Source organism: Puntigrus tetrazona, unplaced genomic scaffold (assembly GCF_018831695.1).
Source record: "Puntigrus tetrazona isolate hp1 unplaced genomic scaffold, ASM1883169v1 S000001113, whole genome shotgun sequence".
Classification (NCBI taxonomy): domain Eukaryota; kingdom Metazoa; phylum Chordata; class Actinopteri; order Cypriniformes; family Cyprinidae; genus Puntigrus; species Puntigrus tetrazona.
The window spans coordinates 66,492-84,690 of record NW_025048701.1 but is presented as its reverse complement, the minus strand read 5'-3'; the positions used below and the strand labels follow the sequence as shown (position 1 = coordinate 84,690).

General features: G+C 38.6%; 1 protein-coding gene across 1 annotated transcript; it reads left to right on the top strand.

The window, feature by feature from the left end:
• Positions 1-1,376: 1,376 nt before the first annotated feature.
• On the top strand, positions 1,377-17,264 carry LOC122341126 (noelin-like). The gene is made up of 7 exons (XM_043234465.1): positions 1,377-1,564; positions 2,628-2,777; positions 3,744-3,899; positions 5,405-5,414; positions 6,559-6,768; positions 9,332-9,438; positions 15,456-17,264. Exons 1-7 carry the CDS (start codon positions 1,415-1,417, stop codon positions 16,128-16,130), a joined length of 1,458 nt encoding a protein of 485 aa, XP_043090400.1. The 5' UTR covers positions 1,377-1,414; the 3' UTR covers positions 16,131-17,264.
• The last annotated feature ends 935 nt before the right edge of the window (positions 17,265-18,199 follow it).

Below are 18,199 nucleotides of genomic sequence, written 5' to 3'. Positions count from 1 at the left end.
CTATGACGTGTTTTGCACCTCTTACTGTGTCACGACTACTCTCCGACATGTCTAGGTCTGTGAATTAGGTGTTAAACAAGTGATGCATGAGATTGCACTGCTCATTCTGTCATAGTGCCAGATAGCGGTCGGGTGTACTTGCAGCGCAGTACCGCTGATCACAACACGGGGGCGCTCGAGTCATTCTAATGCTAACTGAATTAATGCACTCACGGCACTGAACGTGTAGGATGCATATAGGGCGGGTTCTTTCCAGGACCCTCATATATAAAATCAATCGACACATGTGCATGTCAGATATTTACAGTTGTTTAAGGTTGCAATAAAAAGATTCCAAGCAAATATGCCACTTATGTTTCCATTTATTTCACAGGCGCTTATACGAGTAATATAAATCTTGTGCATCCTTTAATGGTGCTAATCAGGGAAAAGAAGCGTTGGAAAAAAAGTGACTTATTAAAACAACCATTTAGCTATGTGTATTTAGGGGTAAACAACGTTTCAGTGACATAAAGTGACATTAAAAGTCAGCAAACAGCTGAAGCGGTATCCATGGCAACAATACGCCGCTTGCGTTTTTTCTTTTTTCCCCATTCAGAATAAAACAGAAAAACTATAAAACTGGCATTTCAACTTTATACATAGCTTCACATATTCCGATTTTAATTACAAAAAAAAAGACTGTTTGGCGCCATAGAGAAAACTTTGGTTGCGCGGAAAAAATTGCCACGAAAATTTGACTCCCCTCGATGTGTTTTTTATCATTTGCACAGTGTGACTTTTCATAATCATTACAATAGAGCGACGGCAAGCAAGGGCCCGCGAGAGAAATGTGATCGTTATTCACTCGCATTGACCCGGACTGGGGCTTGACATTGGGATGCTCGGTTTACAACCGTCCCGGGCGCGTGGCTCTGACAGCATCGGGCCATTAACGCGATCCGGTGCCAAGTGCAAATCCCCGGTGGCGCGTCTCGTGAGCAGAGGGGCTCTTGACGCGTTCACGCGTTCCCTTATATAGGAACGCGTGGCGCCGCCTCCTTTCTCATCCACGGAGAGCGGTCGGGGTGTGCGGTTGTAATCCATCCTGAGTAATTCACTTGCGTGGGGAAGGCGGACCAATAAGGGCGTGAACGCACACAAAAAGAGGCACGGATAACGGGAAAGACACCAGACAGGAGCAGCGCGCGAAGACGAGGGTCACAACCGCTCAGTTTTGAACACTTCAACAACACCGGACTCCATTCAAGCACTGGCATACATCAAGATGAGCACCGCGAGACCGTCCGAACCGGGACCGTCAGAGGAGACGATGCGGATGATGGTGATGCACGAGGCGCTCACGGGCAGCGATGCTCGCCGTTACGGTTCCCGGTGGCTTGCGTAGAATGAGAGTTTGGGTCAGTGCGCAGAGATGTCGGTGCCTTTGCTGAAGATCGGTGTGGTGCTCAGCACCATGGCAATGATCACCAACTGGATGTCCCAGACACTTCCATCACTGGTGGGGCTCAACACCACCAAACTGACCGCGGCGCAGGGCGGCTATCCCGACCGGAGTATAGGAGTAAGTCTCGGGTTATTTCCCCCGAAAATTCAAACAAAAAGTTCAAATATTAAGCCTTTGACATGTAAAAAAATTTTCACTCGTCGCACCTCCCGTTTTCTACATTTAAAGCGCTTTTGTCTACAAATGATCGTTCTTTTGCATTCCGTTCCATTCATTGTTTAAAAATGTTCCGATGCAGGAACGCGTGTGCGCGCCTCCTTGCGCTTTCTCGGGTTCAAAAAGTGGCGTTCACGGACCTGCTGATTGTGATGTCATGGAATTTCGAACGCTCAGCTCATTAATATTACAGTTTGAAAAAACAGTTCTAATTAGCTCTAATACAACTTTTTTATTTGAATAAACTAAAACTGCTGCAATAGGTCAATAGACATTTGTATCGTGATCTTATTAGAAAAAAGCAAAAGAGGTCTTTCACATAAAGTCATAAAATGAACGTCTCGAGTCCCTAGCGTTCTTTTGGACGCAGGAACGTTTTTTGAGCGCATTCTCATGTTAAAGAATGGAATATATGCACGAAATACACTGTAGATGTAACGCACTTTTTTCAGTTTCATGGACCATTTTAATATTAATATCGCTTTCAATATTAACAACAATCTGTGGGGTTTACCACGGGCTAGATTAAAAATGTAACATATAGCATGTAAAGACCGCAAAGCAGATCGAATCTGTAGTGTTGTAATATTCCACTGGCGTGGAGATTGTGGAGATCTGGGATTCTCCAGACCCGCATCAGCAATCCTCCATCTGTCCCTCGCTCTCACCAGCTCCAGACAGTCTGATTGGATCTGTAACCCTTCAGCGGTTCAAGAACGACGCATCTGAGCAGGATAGATCACTCTCTCTAACAGCCGTCAGTCAAATAGACTACAGAACCGCGCGCGTGAATGAGGCTGATGGAGATCGCCGCGCTGCGATTGGTGGGCGGGGTGGGGTGGGCGTGGTCTGACGTGGCACAGGCGGATGGGATTTGTCGTAATCTCGTGTTTGCGATGCCGTTAAATCTGGGATTATAAATGAAACGATGAACTTTAGATGTTGTAATATTTCTTGTCGTCAGGTTTTACCCGCTAACCCAGAGGAGTCCTGGCAGGTGTACAGCTCGGCTCAGGACAGCGAGGGCAGGTGTGTGTGTACAGTCGTCGCACCTCAGCAGACCATGTGCTCGAGAGACGCCCGCACCAAACAACTCCGCCAGCTACTGGAGAAGGTGACCTACCGACCCATAATGACTTCTCGGTTTGCCCTTGGGCATCACGTTACAATACCTGCGTGAAGTTGCCACAGACACAGAATCTATGACAACCAGAGCTTTCCACCAGAGATCAAAGTGACCTAGAGGCATGAGCCTAGCAACAATATTATTCGCATACAAACACTCAGAGTTAATGAGTTCCTCTGGAACAGGGCTGGTGCAAAGGCAAACAGAAAGACAATGATGCAACTCCTTGGACACATCAGATCATTAGCAGACGTGGAGGAGCTGCAGAACTAGTTTGTTAGTTCACCGAAGGTTGCTAGATTCTTTATATACTGATGCTTAGAGTCGGTATATAATTTAGACGCTCAAAATCAGATCTTTTTAGGCTTAGTGGAAGTACGAAAAAGTTTAAGAGATTAATCAGTTACATATCAAAAAACCTTATATATTTTAAAATATGTAGTAATATTCATAGCCGTGTACGTCTTTAAAATAATGATAAAAGTAATCATTTCATAAAATGAAGAAAATTACATATTTAAACTTGAAAAAACATTCAATTTTGGTCAAAAGAGGATACAAAATGAAATAGTTTTTTTATGATTTTACCATTATTTTAATATTTATTTTCAAAGTATATAATTAAGACAAATAATTAAAATAATAATCCGATAATCTGCCACAAAGTCCGATAATCTGCCACAAAGTCCTAAACTATATATATATATATATATATATATATATATATATATATATATATACACACACACACACAGATAAGCACAGAATGTTGAGCTAGTTTAAAAAAATAAATAATATATATATATATATATATATATATATATATATATATATATATATATATATATATATATATATATATATATATATATATATTAGATGAAGAAAATAATATGAAATGTGTTTACTTACAAAAGCACTTTATCTCTGGTACTTGTGTGTGTGTGTTTTTAGGTGCAAAATATGACGCAGTCAATCCAAGTATTGGACCAGCGGACCCAGAGGGACCTGCAGTACGTTGTGAAGATGGAAGATCAGCTCCGTGGCCTGGAGACCAAATTCAGACAGGTGGAAGAGAACCACAAACAAAACATCGCCAAGCAATACAAGGTAAACACACGATTAAATGCGAGCAGTGCACATATTTCACAGGAATGCACACACTGTTCCACGCATACGCGCAAAAACACACTGAGACTGCATGCACACCTACAGAAATGCTTGTGCGATTTTTGTAAAATGTGCAGACCTGTCCGATTCGATTCGAAACAATTAGTGAACATGGCCGAACGCAGTGTTTGAATAAAAACCTAAAATAGAAAAATATGAATAATAAATAAAGGATCTGCACATTTGTTTTTTCTATAATGTACCAATCAAAGCATCCCGTGACACACGCTGACCTGACACATGCATGGACTGTAATTCTGTTTGCACTTTGTAACACGAGCGTGAGTGTGCGGGCGCATGAGGTGTGTGTGTGTGTGTGTGTGTGACTGTGAGAGCACGTGGATGTGTTAGCTAGGTTAGTGAGTTAGCTCCCTGTGCTGAGTGTGTTGTTTCTTGCTTGCAGGGCTAACTATAAAGACATGATAGGAGAGCCAGAGGCCAGAAGAGGCAGGTCTAACCCACGATTGGCTGAAGTGGGCGTCAGTCACGCTGTTTATGTCACGATTCTCATATTCTATTCGACATTAGCTGTAAGAAACACCTTTCCCCCCTCCCTTATCCAACCACCAATCAGATCTCCTCCTGCATGCTACTCTAAAGAACTGTTACGTTTTATTTAGTTTCATTGCTATATTGCTATTATTATTATTACTATTACTACCATTATTATTCTCATCTTTGCTAGTATTGCTTAAGTTTTTTTATTATTATTACTCTTATTATTTGTCACTATGAGTCTTTGGTTTTTGAAGTAATATGCGTTTTTGAAGTAAAGAATTTAATCTTAACATCACATTGTTGTATGTGAGTTGTAATTTCAGCATGTGTCCCTTTCTGCTGTTGCATTCTAAACGACAACTAATAAAGTCTTTTCCCAATTGTTTACCGTGTTCAGAGCGCTTGATTTCGCCGATAAATGTTTGTAGATCTATCATTTTCATACGGATATGAGTAGTCTTACTGCATCTTGGCCTCTGGTCTCTCACTGGCTCTACAAGCACACCGCACACACAAACATGAGCTGCTAAAAATAAACGTTTTTATCGGTTTATCGAAGCACCTCAGCAAAGAATCCTCTTGTTAAAAAACATTTCTCAGGGTTCTTGAGATGCAATATGCAAATTTAAGTTTGTATTACATTTGAAGTTCTTGATATTAGCATCATTTGTAACAAAAGTGGTTGTTTTTTTAAGCATCAGAACATAAACTATATAGACAAAAGTATGTGGACACGTTAAATGATTTTCTTCTCTACAAAATCATTTAAAGCTAAAATCAAGACAACACCTTTACCTTGTGAAAAATAAGTACACTTTATAATTTACTTGAGAATATACTTATGTGCGGATTGAATGTAATTTTTCGGACACTTGCAGTATTTGCATGTTATTTATAATTAAATGAAACCATATTAGTTTATATTAAATGCAATTAGACTGATTTAGGACTTAAGCTGTTACGTGCGATTTGAAATCTGGTTAACTTGTACAGTTGAATGTGCAGACATTTATGGTAAAATCATCTTTTACTGGCTGAAACTGTGATTATTTTAGTACATATACAAAACAATATGATCTCTAAACATAACATTGCATGAGACACTATAGTTAAAAATTTTTTTAAAAGTATTTTACATGCGCTTTAGTATGTTAGTCAACACACTGAAATAAGTTCATTTCTTCAAAGTATGACAAAAAATGACTTAAATATACTTAAGTATATTTTTTTTTACTTAAGTGTATTAAAACATCTGTAAGCATTATCTGCAATAAAGTATATATATATATATATATATATATATATATATATATATATATATATATATACACACACACACTTTTAAGATGCACTTTTAAGTGCACATTCAATACAATTAATCACATTTTATCCAAAAAGCACACTTCTTTTCACAAGGCTAAACCGGCTTTTAAAGTAGAACTGAACTTTTGTGCAGAGCAAAGTTCACAAAAAACGATTTATCCAGCAAAACCTGGACATAGAAGACCTTTGCGATCTTTTTTCGATCATCCGACATCGACATTTGACCTCGCTGATGCTCAGGGACAGATCTCTGCACCCTTGTTCCAGCCGCTAGAAAAACTTTCACAGACTGTATGGAAGCAAAAACGACGAATAAATGCTCGTCCACGCCGTGAACAATAGTCATAAAGACTGTAACGATTAGCGCGATAACTTCCGGTTTATTGTTAGCGTGTTTAGGTTTTGTTAGGGCTCGCGCTTTTTTAAAAAGTCAGGTGAATTCTGATTGGCTGTCAATGTTTTTTTCGTCCATCAACTGGAAAACATGCAAGTGATTCCAACGGTCGTTTAATTGTGCCGTTATTATTATAAGCGTGGTGTGGTCTACTCAACTCATCGTGGTTTTCAAATGAAGCCCAACGGTGTGTTTTTTTGTCCTCATACCTTCAGGCAGATATGCTTTTCTTAAAACGTGTCCAGATGAAAAAAACCACACTATACTCAACAGTATTCAACACCTAGACTGTACAAATTAGCATAGCCAGGTTCAGACAGGTTTCAGAAGATACAGTAGGCAACTTTTCAACGTTTTCACGTTACATACTTACAGGCCATAAAGGCAAAATGGCGGAGCTGCGTCCGCTGATTCCCGTATTGGAGGAGTACAAAGCGGACGCCAGGCTGGTTCAGCAGTTTAAGGAGGAGGTGCAGAACTTGACGTCCAGCCTCAGCCTCCTCCAGCAGGAGATGGGAGCCTACGACTACGACGACCTGCACTCCCGCGTGGTTAGTCTCGAGGAGCGGCTACGCGCGTGCATGCAGAAGCTCGGTAAGACGCCACAAATACGTGCTTTTCTCAACAACAAAGTTTGTCCAAGACACAATACTGACTCAGTATCGTTTGAATTCCAGGTACAGTGTAAAATAAGCTCAATGTGTGGAATAATGTTAATCACAAACAAAAAAGAATCTACTTGTTCCTTCTTTTGCTTAGTAAAATAAAATAAAAACACATAAAATTATATAAATTAACATATTAAAATTTACAAAGTGTAGAAAAAGGTTAAAAAACTGTAAAATGCTCATTTAAACACCTTTGCAGCTATAAACAATTAGCTAATTATTTTAAATACTCCAGAAAATTGCCAGTTAACCTCCATTGTATGAGTCTTGTTGTTACCTTTTTTTTGTCGTTACCTATTTTTATCCAGCATCTTAGGTTCAAAGAACCTTCTGATTAATAACTGTTTTGGCCAGTTCCAAATTTCCTGTTTGGTTCTTTGGAAATTAAATATATTGTCACATTATAGGTTCTTACAATCAGTGTTTTGGCTCCTGGGTTCTCTTCAAAAGCACATCAAAATAAAATAAAAAAACTCTATTAGCACCCATGTTTTCATAAAAACCTTTAACATCAGTGAAAGCTTTCTACTTCATTTTCTTTATAGTGGAAACACATCTTTACATTAAAAAATGTAACTGTTCACTTGATTGGCAACTGGTTCTTCTATGGTATCACTTTTTTTGGAACTTTAATTTTAATGATTTAAAAGAGTGTTGTAAATTAAGGCATTGATAATAAGAGAAATGAAGTCAACCTCAGAATCTAAACTCACCTCTCTCTGACTCAATCTGATTTCTCAAACGCATTGTCAGCTGTTTCCCGATGATGAAGAAAAATTTTAAACGAGATCTCTTCAAATTGACTGTTTCTTCTTGATGAAACGGAGACTTTGCTTACGTCTCCTGCCTCTCAGATGTTTGAGAAGAGCCCAGTATTCTCCTGTGTCTCTTCTGGGTTCTTCAGAGGAGATCTCAAGATCTCAAACTGTGTGATTTGACCAAAACTCTGTAATCAAAAGAGAATTCAATATTTTTCACCCATTTCTACCAAGATCAAATGTTCTGAGCCGCTCTCCGCATTAATTTTACAGCTCTGTGCTCTTACTGTATGTCAACTATTCCATTTGGCTCTGTTTTTATTTTAGCAGAAACATCTAATGTAGATGATACTTAAATGAAGCATTACTGAGAACTCAGTTCAAGTCTCTTGAGCTATAAAAGAGTAAAATTATGCATTCTCCATCACAGCCTCCATTTCCCAGCATCCAAGCACACACACACACACACACACACACACCAGCATCTTTTCTCCGGTGTGTATCATCTTTCTTTCTCCTTCACACAGAGTTTCTGGAAGAGAAATCTGGGCCAGTTTCACTGTACGATCAATACGGCTTTAAAACAACAGATTGATCTCCTTTCTCACACTTGAGCTTCACCTTCTGATGAATATGAAACATTTACAGGAAAACCATATGAATTTCACATATACCCATGCGCATTTCATCCCAAGCGTGACATGAACGAGTTTGTGCTTTGTCGAGAAAACATGCATTACTATTACTGTTCTAAGCTTTCACATTTCGACAGAACCTTAAAAATGTATTTCACTCGTTTGACCGTAAATCCTCAAATCACACGAGATTGAAGAACACATGATTTTAATATGTTCTTACATGCGCTCTCACGTGAAATGAATGTTTTTTCCCCGTATGCTGTGCAAACATTTTCACTCAGAAAATCGCTGGTAAATTTAACAAATAATGAAAAGAAAGGGCAAGTAAGAGTAATTAAACATGAAACTGAAGAAAACAGAAGAAAACTGAAATCCTATTCTCTCGTGAAACATTCTGATAATCTGTATTTACTACTTTTTACAGTGCGTATTGACAGTAATGTATCAGTGATTTCATATATTACATTGTGTGAGAGGGTTGTGTGTTTTTCTGCAGTGTGAGAGAATCAGGGCTTTAGTCTAAAGATAGTAGCGTAATAATTTAGTCCTGTTTCTCCCCAGACAACTGATTACAGCTCTGTGTGTTAATCTCAATCGTGTGTGTGTGTGTGTTGAATAAGCAGGAGAATATACACACACACACACACACACACACACACACACCACGGTTATTACTCACTATCACCAAAGGAAGTCAAAAATCATCATTTTTGATATTTATCTTACAATTTATCTCTATATTATATTCTTTCTAGCTGTCACACACATGAAAAACACTCATATGTTTTTCTCTGTTATCAGTGATGGCACTTTTTTCTTTCTCTTCGTCAAGAAAACTCATAATGAAGCTCAGCGTGACTCTATTAAAGTCATTTAATCATAACCTTCACACCAAGATATAAGATTGCCACAGTAATTATGACTGAATCAGACTCATCATAACATTACAGCATTAAATCTCTAAACTCATTAAACTTGTGTGCGTGACAACAGGCTTGTCATAAGAAAGTGTGTGTGTGTGTGTGTGTGTGTGTGTGACTGCCGTTATATACGCGTGTGTGTAATTGAATATGTGTTTTGTGCATCCCCGCAGCGTGTGGTAAGCTGACCGGCATTAGTGATGCGATCACTATTAAAACATCCGGGTCTCGATTCGGATCCTGGATGACGGACCCCCTCGCTCCTGAAGGAGACACTAGGGTGAGTGTAAATGCAAAAACGTATTTCAAATCTACGTAAATGCAATCGGATGTACAGTACCATTCAAGCATTGAAATGAAGTCTGTTTTGCTCATGAACTGAATTTATCTGACCAAAAATACAGAAAAGTCAGTATTATTGTGAAATATTATTGCAATTTACAATAACCAATTTTCTATTTCCATACATTAAAAAACGTTATTTATTTGTGTGATGCAAAGCTGAATTTTCATTATTCCATTCTTTAGTGTCACATGATCTTCTAATTATTCTAATTTGCTGCTCAAGAAACATTTCTTATGCTTGTCAGTGTTTATAACAGTCATGCCGCTTGATATTTTTGAGGAAACCATTTCTAAGATTCTTTGATGAATATAAACCTCAAAAGAACAGCATTTATTAAAACGTGGAATATTAATAAATAACATGACTGTCACATTTGACACGTTTTTTTGCTTTTTTTTTTTAGTACTTATATAACAGTAAATTCATTCTGTAGGACATACAGGATTCATTAACATGCAGTTAGTGGAGGATAGCTGGTTATTTTATGCCGGCAGTAAAAACCCACAAGCACATAGCTGCCGGCAGCCGCTTTATAACCATGTTGCTTTATAACCATAAGAAAACAAACCTCAAGGCTGAGCCATCATGCACAAATGCAAATACACATGCTTGAGGAAAACCACGTCCTATATTCATGCACAGAGAAAAGTTGAAACGCACTGTGAAGTTCTCAGGCGAGAAAAAACATCATCTAAAAAAACAGTCCATCATCAGGATCTGCTAAAATCTCACAGACGCTGTGTGGCGGATGAATTCATTTAGATTATTTGTTTCTACTCATTTGCACTCGTCTCCACTCATAAACGCTCATAGGATTCAGAGCCCTGCATTTTATTCTTCTTTTAAGCTTATTCTAATTCTTTTCAGCTTTACACTTTTTATCATTCCAACGACATTTGCAAAGAGTACTGAAGAATCGAAAAAATGATTCATTGATACCCATGTGTTTACATTATCATTCAAGCAAGTTTTACAAACATGTGAGTTCACTGAAACAAGAACCAGTTCACGATAAACATCTGTTTATGAGTTTACTTTACACAGATTATCATTCAAGAAAACATTTACCAAGAGTTTTGAATCACTTCGAATGAAAACCGAATCGGTTCATAACGAGCTTGAGTTTATTTTGGCACCGTTTATCATTAGGAAAACATTTATGAACACACAAATAAGTTTGTAATAACCATTCATTTGAGAGTTTACTTTTATATTGTTTGTCATTCCAACAGTATTTATAGAGATTTTTGAATCAGTTGGAATGGGGGAAAAAAAAGTACTCGTTTGCGAGTTCACTTTTATGCTGTTTATTATTCAACGTTTATGAACAGTTTGTGAATCAGTTGGAACGAAATAATGAAAAACCATTCATGAGATAATTTGGTTGCAAGTTCATTTTTACATTACTTATCATTCAAACAACATTTTACGCTGGAACCAGTTCGCAATGATTCGTTCGTGAGTGTACTTTGAAATGATAAAGCACATTCGTTTGGACATCCACGGAGTTGAACTCAGGTCACTCGCACTCACAAGCGGCACGAGGGGAAACTAAGCGAGGCCAAATAATTTTCCGCTCGTCCAGATGTGAAGTGCTCCGGCGGGGCTCGTAATGGAGGCCGCCGAGGGGCCTGTGATAACGGGTGGAGGTTAAGAAACAGCCGACTGTGGAGGATGAATGAGGGCAGCTGGAAACGAGTGTGTATAAGCCCATTCTAAGCCTGATCGCTTCCCAGACATTTGTGAGAGCGTGAAGAGAGAGTTTGTGGTGATGTTGTGTGGCAGAGCAGGAGTGTGCTATAACATTTATATATATCCATCTGTCTGTCGGATCGTATGCCGTTGTGGTTAAAGATCTGGGCCGGTTACCAAACGTTATAGTATCGGACTCGCACGGGTTGATCTATGAGCCCTGCATCCGTGGCCAGGCTCTTAACCTCAGGTTGCAAGCGACTGTTCCTGTAATAAATGTCCTGCACGCAGCTTTGCATTAAATTGTGGCTAAATGACAAATTGGCAATTAGCAGTTGGCATCCCAGAGCTGCATATGCTTTAACTGCTGCGTTTGTGAGAAGTTTCTCAGCGAGCAGCTTTCCAGTTTTCTCTGATGAGAACAAAACTTAATGTGAATCGAGCTGAATAATTACAGTATTGTCTGCTGTTTTATATCCCAATCAAATTGAATTTAGGCATCAAAACAATACTATTTGAAGTGATACTAGATTTGCTGAAGAATTTAACAATTATTAGAGTTGTTGTTGTTTGTTTTTTTAAAACTAAATTAAATGAGCAAAAATAGCGCAAACATAAACATATGGAAATTACTATGTACAATTAAATATCAATTATGGACAGCTAAAAAAATCTAAATGTCATAATCTAAATGTAAATGTGTTCTAAAATGTGTTACATTTTAAAAATGTAAAAAAAAAATGAGCACACGTAACATGTATCTTCATTCTTAGAGTTAAGACTCATTCACACCAAGCATGATAATGATAAAAATATAGTTAAAAAACAGCAGCCACAACTATAACAATAAAGGCACGGAGAAACGATATCATTGGAAACACAATTTTTTTTTTCAGCTGGACGCAATAAGTTATCCTTATAGCTATTGTGCTTGAGGTTTATCTTCAATGTTGGAGGTTTTATTTATTTATTTATTTTACATTTTCCTGTCACGCCAAAAATCTAAAAATCTACCCAGGTCAACTACCTCTCTCTCTCTCTCTCTCTCTCTCTCTCTCTCTCTCTCTCTATATATATATATATATTACACACATATATAATTAATACAGTAATATAGTTTTTTGCAAAGAAATCATTGAAAAAAAATCAAGACTTTGTGTTTCATTCAACTAAACATAACATCCTGAAGTAGATCAACAAAAATTGCATTTTCATATGCAATGTACTTGTTTTATTTACAATTTGAATTTTTTTTTTGCAGTGTACAGCAGACTGGAGAAAAAAAAAACGAATACAAAAGCAAAAATATTAGATGATACTCAAACTAGACCTGTGATTTAGAAACAACGCACACTGACCTCAAAATACACAATTACGAACCCGAAAAGCCATTAAAGTGATGCCTTGCGCAACTAGTCCCTCCAAACCCCATAAACGCAGCAGAGCAATTATAAATCAGGCTGCTGAACATATAACCTTCATTCACACCCACAGCTTCCCCCCTCCCTCTCATTCTGTTTTTCTCACACTTTGGGTTGGAGGCTCTTGTTCTCAAAGATTGATGAGACCGTAGGCTGTATGTGTGAGACAGACAGAGCGTGGAGAGAGAGAGAGAGTGTGTGTGCGTGTGGGAGTGAACAATAAGCAATATCTCAGAGCGGTTTTTGGCTCTTCAAAGATAAAAGCTTTGGCTGAGCAGCATGTTGCTGTCAGAGATACTGAGCGTAGATGGAGCGGCATTCAAGCTCTGCGTGAGCATTAGGTTAAAGCCGAACAAACACCATGTGTGCGACCAGAATATGGCCAAATATTAATGCTGCGTTGTATATTCTGATCATATTTCTATTTGATTTCTAACTTCTCACCAAAAAGGTATTTTGTGGCCTGAAGATGATGCACGCAGAAATTAAAATAGCAATGCTACCATAGCTTTACAGATCAACTAAAGGTGTCCAGGAATAAAATTGCACTGGATAAGATCATATTTATTCTGCATGTGTATTATTATCAGAGTGTTTTGCAAAAGAGTTTTATTGACTCTCTAAAGCAACTTACTAGGATATAAACATCACATTTCAGAACTCATAATGAATATAATTTTGTTGTACTGTTTATTATAAAATTGGGGTGCCTAATAAATTCATATATTTAGCCATTAAGGACAATTTGATCAAAGGTGACTATTTCAAATAAATGTTATTCTTTTGATCTTTCATTTGTACTAAAATAAAACTGAAACTATGTGTGTAATATGTTGTTACTTATGAAATAAACATCAAATAAAATATTTTTTTGCACTAAAATAATGAAACAAAAAAAAACAATTACTAAAAACTATATTGAAAAAAACTTGAAAATAAATTACTACTAAAATTAAACTGAACAACATCAAACATTACAAAGTGGTATCCCAATGCTATAAAATAACACTGCACCAACAAATTATGGAAAAAGTACAATATAAGGTTAAAATATGAAGCCGCATAATGAAGTTAATAATTGAATGCTTTCTGAAGAATCATGTCTCATTTAAGATTGGAGTAGTGATGCTGAAAAAATCAGCCTAGCACCACGGGAATAAATTATATTTTGAAATATATTTAAACAGAAAACACTTATTTTGAATTATATATTTATAACGATATATATTTTACAATATTGCTGTTTTTCTGTATTTTTAATCAAGTAAATTTAAGCATAAGAGACTTCTTCAGTCAACATTTACACATCAACAACCAAGTTTTCTGTCCAGATCCTGGCTCAGAATACTTCAGTTTGGAGGGGAAAATGTTTTATGGTGTTGTTTTGTGTTGGCCAAAGGATGAGCTCCCTCAGCTGATTCTTGGCACTTCCTTCTACTTTTGGGGATTGTATAGTTGCCACTTCTGCCCAGGACTCCTCACTGAGAGTATTACCACACGGCTCTGTGTAAAGCTGCTTTGGAACGGTTTATATTTTAAAGGATGCTGTTAAAACGCCACAAATCTAATCAAATGTTATTGCTGCAGCCTAACAGTGAACAACCGTGGGTTTCAAAAGAGATAAAGGTTGTGCAGTATGTTCAAACATGCAGAATGAGTGAGTTTGTATGTTGATGTATACAGTAGTTGTTTACTGCCTCGTGCCTCCTATAGAGAGCACACAGACGTCCCGCTGGGCCACAAGGCTCTGGAATATTCCGTAAGCATGACTGCTCCCACCTTTCCATTCGCTCACCGAGAGACAGAAGCCCCAGCCCTGCTGGGAATTCTCCACGGAGAGTCGCTTTTATCCGGAATGATCTGGAATTATCCCCATAGGGTTCGTAATGCCTGGCACACAGCGACTTCCTGGCTGTCAGTTTTCGCCGCCTGCGTTCTGCCACAGCCAGGGAAGGATGGACACCTTCAGTCTGGAATTTAATTAAGACCTCGCTGAACACGTCCTGCTGTGCTGGCAAATTCATGCCAGAACAAAAAAATATAATGCAAGTACAGACAAAATAAAGAACAACTTGACCTACTTTCATTGATAGTTAAAAGAGTCTGTAGTTTAACCTTCTGTACTGCACTTTTAATTCAGTGAATGTCAAGCCAATCCATCCATAGATAGATGGATTGACGGATAGATAGACTGATAGACAGATAGATGGACAGATAGACGGACAGACTGGTAGGTCCACAATAGATAGATAGATACATAGATAGATATCTATCTATTTATGTCTGTCTGTCAATCCATTAGATGGATAGATGGTTTGATAGATACACTGAATGGATCTATCTAACCGACCATCGATCTATCTGTCTATCCATTCATCTATCTAACCAACCGTCATTCTATCCATCCAACTAACTACCCAACCGTCGATCCATCTGTCTATCCATTCATTTTTCCATCCAGCAACAAAATTTTCAAATAAGACTTTGTAAAGCCAACATTCAAGATTCAAAATAAATATGAATTTCAATTGAAGTTCCTGTTTGCTACCTCAGATTTAAAAATGGTGCACAACCCTGATGAACATCTTAAAAAGATTGCGTTCAACATATTTCAACATTATGACAAACATCTGCTGCATGTTTGCGCAAACATCCGGCAGGGAATGTTTCGGCAGACATACTCTAGTTGAGCAAATGCTAAAAACCGACATCCTCCAGATGAAAACTAATGCGCATCTGCTCAACACACTCGTGCTACAGGAATGTGTCTCATTAACTCAATTCCTTGTATTGTTAAGTCATTTTACATTAATTACTTACTCTCTCACTTCTGTTCAGGTCTGGTACATGGACGGCTATCATAACAACCGTTTTGTGCGGGAGTACAAATCTATGGCGGACTTCATGTCGTCAGATAACTTCACGTCTCACCGCCTACCGCACCCTTGGTCCGGGGACGGTCAGGTGGTCTACAACGGCTCCATCTATTTCAACAAGTTTCAGAGCAACATGATCATCAAGTTTGACTTCAAGACATCCACCATAAGTAAATCTCAGCGTCTGGACAACGCGGGCAACAGTAACACCTACCACTACTCCTGGGGCGGACACTCCGACATCGACCTCATGGTGGACGAGGGCGGGCTCTGGGCCGTCTACGCCACCAGTTCGAATGCGGGAAACATCGTCATCAGCAAGCTCCACCCCCTGACCCTGCATATAATCCAGAGCTGGACGACCAATCACTCAAGACGCAGCGCCGGGGAGTCATTTATGATTTGCGGGACACTGTACTTGACCAACGGCTATTCAGCAGGGGCCAAAGTCCACTACGCCTACCACACCAACTCCTCCACGTACGAGTACATCAATATCGCTCTGCAAAACAAGTACTCGCACATCTCCATGCTGGACTACAACCCACGGGATCGCGCGCTGTATGCCTGGAATAACGGACATCAAGTTATGTACAACGTCACGCTTTTCCACGTCATCCGCTCGGAGCAACTGTAACGCCGGAGGATTTGGGTGAAGACAATCTTTAGGAATGTCCTTCAACAGATTGTTATATTAAAAAAATGCTATGCTGAATGAAAGCTAAACCTGAACAATAGACGTGTGAATGGAAAATAGAACACAAAATAATGAACAGATGCCAAAAAAATTAAATATATGAAGCCACGCCTTTCTTTTTTTACAAAATGACTTTACTTTCTAGGACACTGTCTGATCAGATGTTTTCCAGTAGCACTTAAAAGACATTTCTCCATGCTTTTCTGCGCGCTGAAATGTAGGGAACGTTGGGATTAGTTACGGACTAGTAGCCCACACTCAACCTCATAAACTGAGCGTGTGCAGGAAAACCGATGGTGCTTCACTTGGCAAACTAACACGGACGGCTTACCAGTCTGTGCAATATCCTAAGTCCAACTTGTGTGCTTTGCAAAGCTCATTTCTTTAGATATCACAAAAAATGTGATTGGCTGAAGGCGTTGACTGTTGAAAGCTCGTTCAAAGGACTCTCGTGAGATTTTACTTGAACTTGCCTGCGATTAAGTTCTTGTGACGCGGACCATATCATGGTATTTTATAACGACCTACACGTATGTAGCACCTGAGAACAGACCAAAGTGAGCTATTAAAGTCAACATGAAATCACGCATTCCGGTCCTAATATGCGTAATTACCATAACTCCACCTGGAGGACATCATCAAGAAGTCTTATTTGAACATATCCATCAATCTGGGCATATTTAGCAGTGCAGTCAATTCCCAAAGGATCAAATCAGGTCTTGTCTTTCTTGTTGAATTTCCTGATAACACAGAAGCATAATTTCATGTTGACTTTAAACCTTCTCTGGTGAGTTTATCACCCTTCAGGCTACTGATACACACGTTGTTGTGCTTATAAATGGATGTCAGCTGCATCTGCATCGTGATTGCTACGATACGCCAACTCCGCGTAACAGATGTGCCGGTTTTACTAGCAGATGGTTCAGGTACAATCTTACTCCGATTTAGTCTCCGTGCTGGTGAATTCTTGTAAAATGATTCTTTAGTTTTGCATGAGCAGTTTCTACATGCGCAGGTGTGCTCAAAGGAATGTTTACCTGTGTGACGCTATACATGACTGATCAGGGATGGCGGGATGGTGGGATGGTGGGAGGGTGGGAGGGTGGGAGGAGGAGGGAGGGAGGAGGGGGAGGGAGGGGTTTGGTTGTAGTCTCTAAGAAACCTGGGAATTAAAAAAAAAAAAAAAAAAAAAAAAAAAAAAAAAGATGCTTGTTTCTATCTGGTTTTGTTTCGAGTGGCTTGTTTCTTAACGCCCATTCTTGATTTTTGTAGATTTACAGTTTGATGTTTTTTGTAATTTACAGTAGTACCGTCTGCTTGGGTGATGCTTCGGTGTCTTTGTTTTAGTCTGTTGGCGTTAGAAAGCCACATTTCTGTCACGAAAAAGATTGATATCAGAATGTAAAATGTCACTTTGGGGGACATCTAAAATATGAATATGAAACTATATCATTGAGCAGTCTAATATATAATGTACTCATTTTATCAAGGCTCATACTGTCTTATGAAGCTAATTAGCTGAAGCTAATTCCAGCTTTCATTCTTTTTGCGCTTAGCTGGATGTGTGTTGTACTCGCAATACAATGATTCTTATCAATAAAAGAGGATTTATGTCCTGATGTCATCATTCGGTATTGATCTCTGAGTGTGTGTCATTGTGAGGTCAAGGTTTCATCCCAGATGTTGAAAGAAAGTAACACAAAAACTGCATTTTTGCTGTAGTTTAACCAACAAGACTTCCTTGAGCTAGATGTTAATTGATGTTAGTTAGACAAGCTGCATTAGTTTTTATACATGCAGAGGAGAGGGTGAATTAAAGTTCATGAACAGATTCTGCATTAAACTGCTAAAAAAATTATGGTGTCCAGTTACATAACACGACTGATCAAAGATTATTGCTTTCCGTTTCCTATTTTTAAGCCCTGTCTGAAAGATATTCTAATGTTTAATACTGTTATTATACAGCACAAACCACAGTCGAAGCCCAACAGGCACAAAACATTTTTAAA

Excerpts from the sequence above, each read along its gene's own strand:
- LOC122341126 (XM_043234465.1), top strand. The coding sequence starts at position 1,415 with ATGTCGGTGCCTTTGCTGAAGATCGGTGTGGTGCTCAGCACCATGGCA. Across the intron at positions 1,565-2,627 it reads ATCCCGACCGGAGTATAGGA|GTTTTACCCGCTAACCCAGA; the intron begins GTAAGTCTCGGG and ends TCTTGTCGTCAG. Across the intron at positions 9,439-15,455 it reads CTCCTGAAGGAGACACTAGG|GTCTGGTACATGGACGGCTA; the intron begins GTGAGTGTAAAT and ends ACTTCTGTTCAG.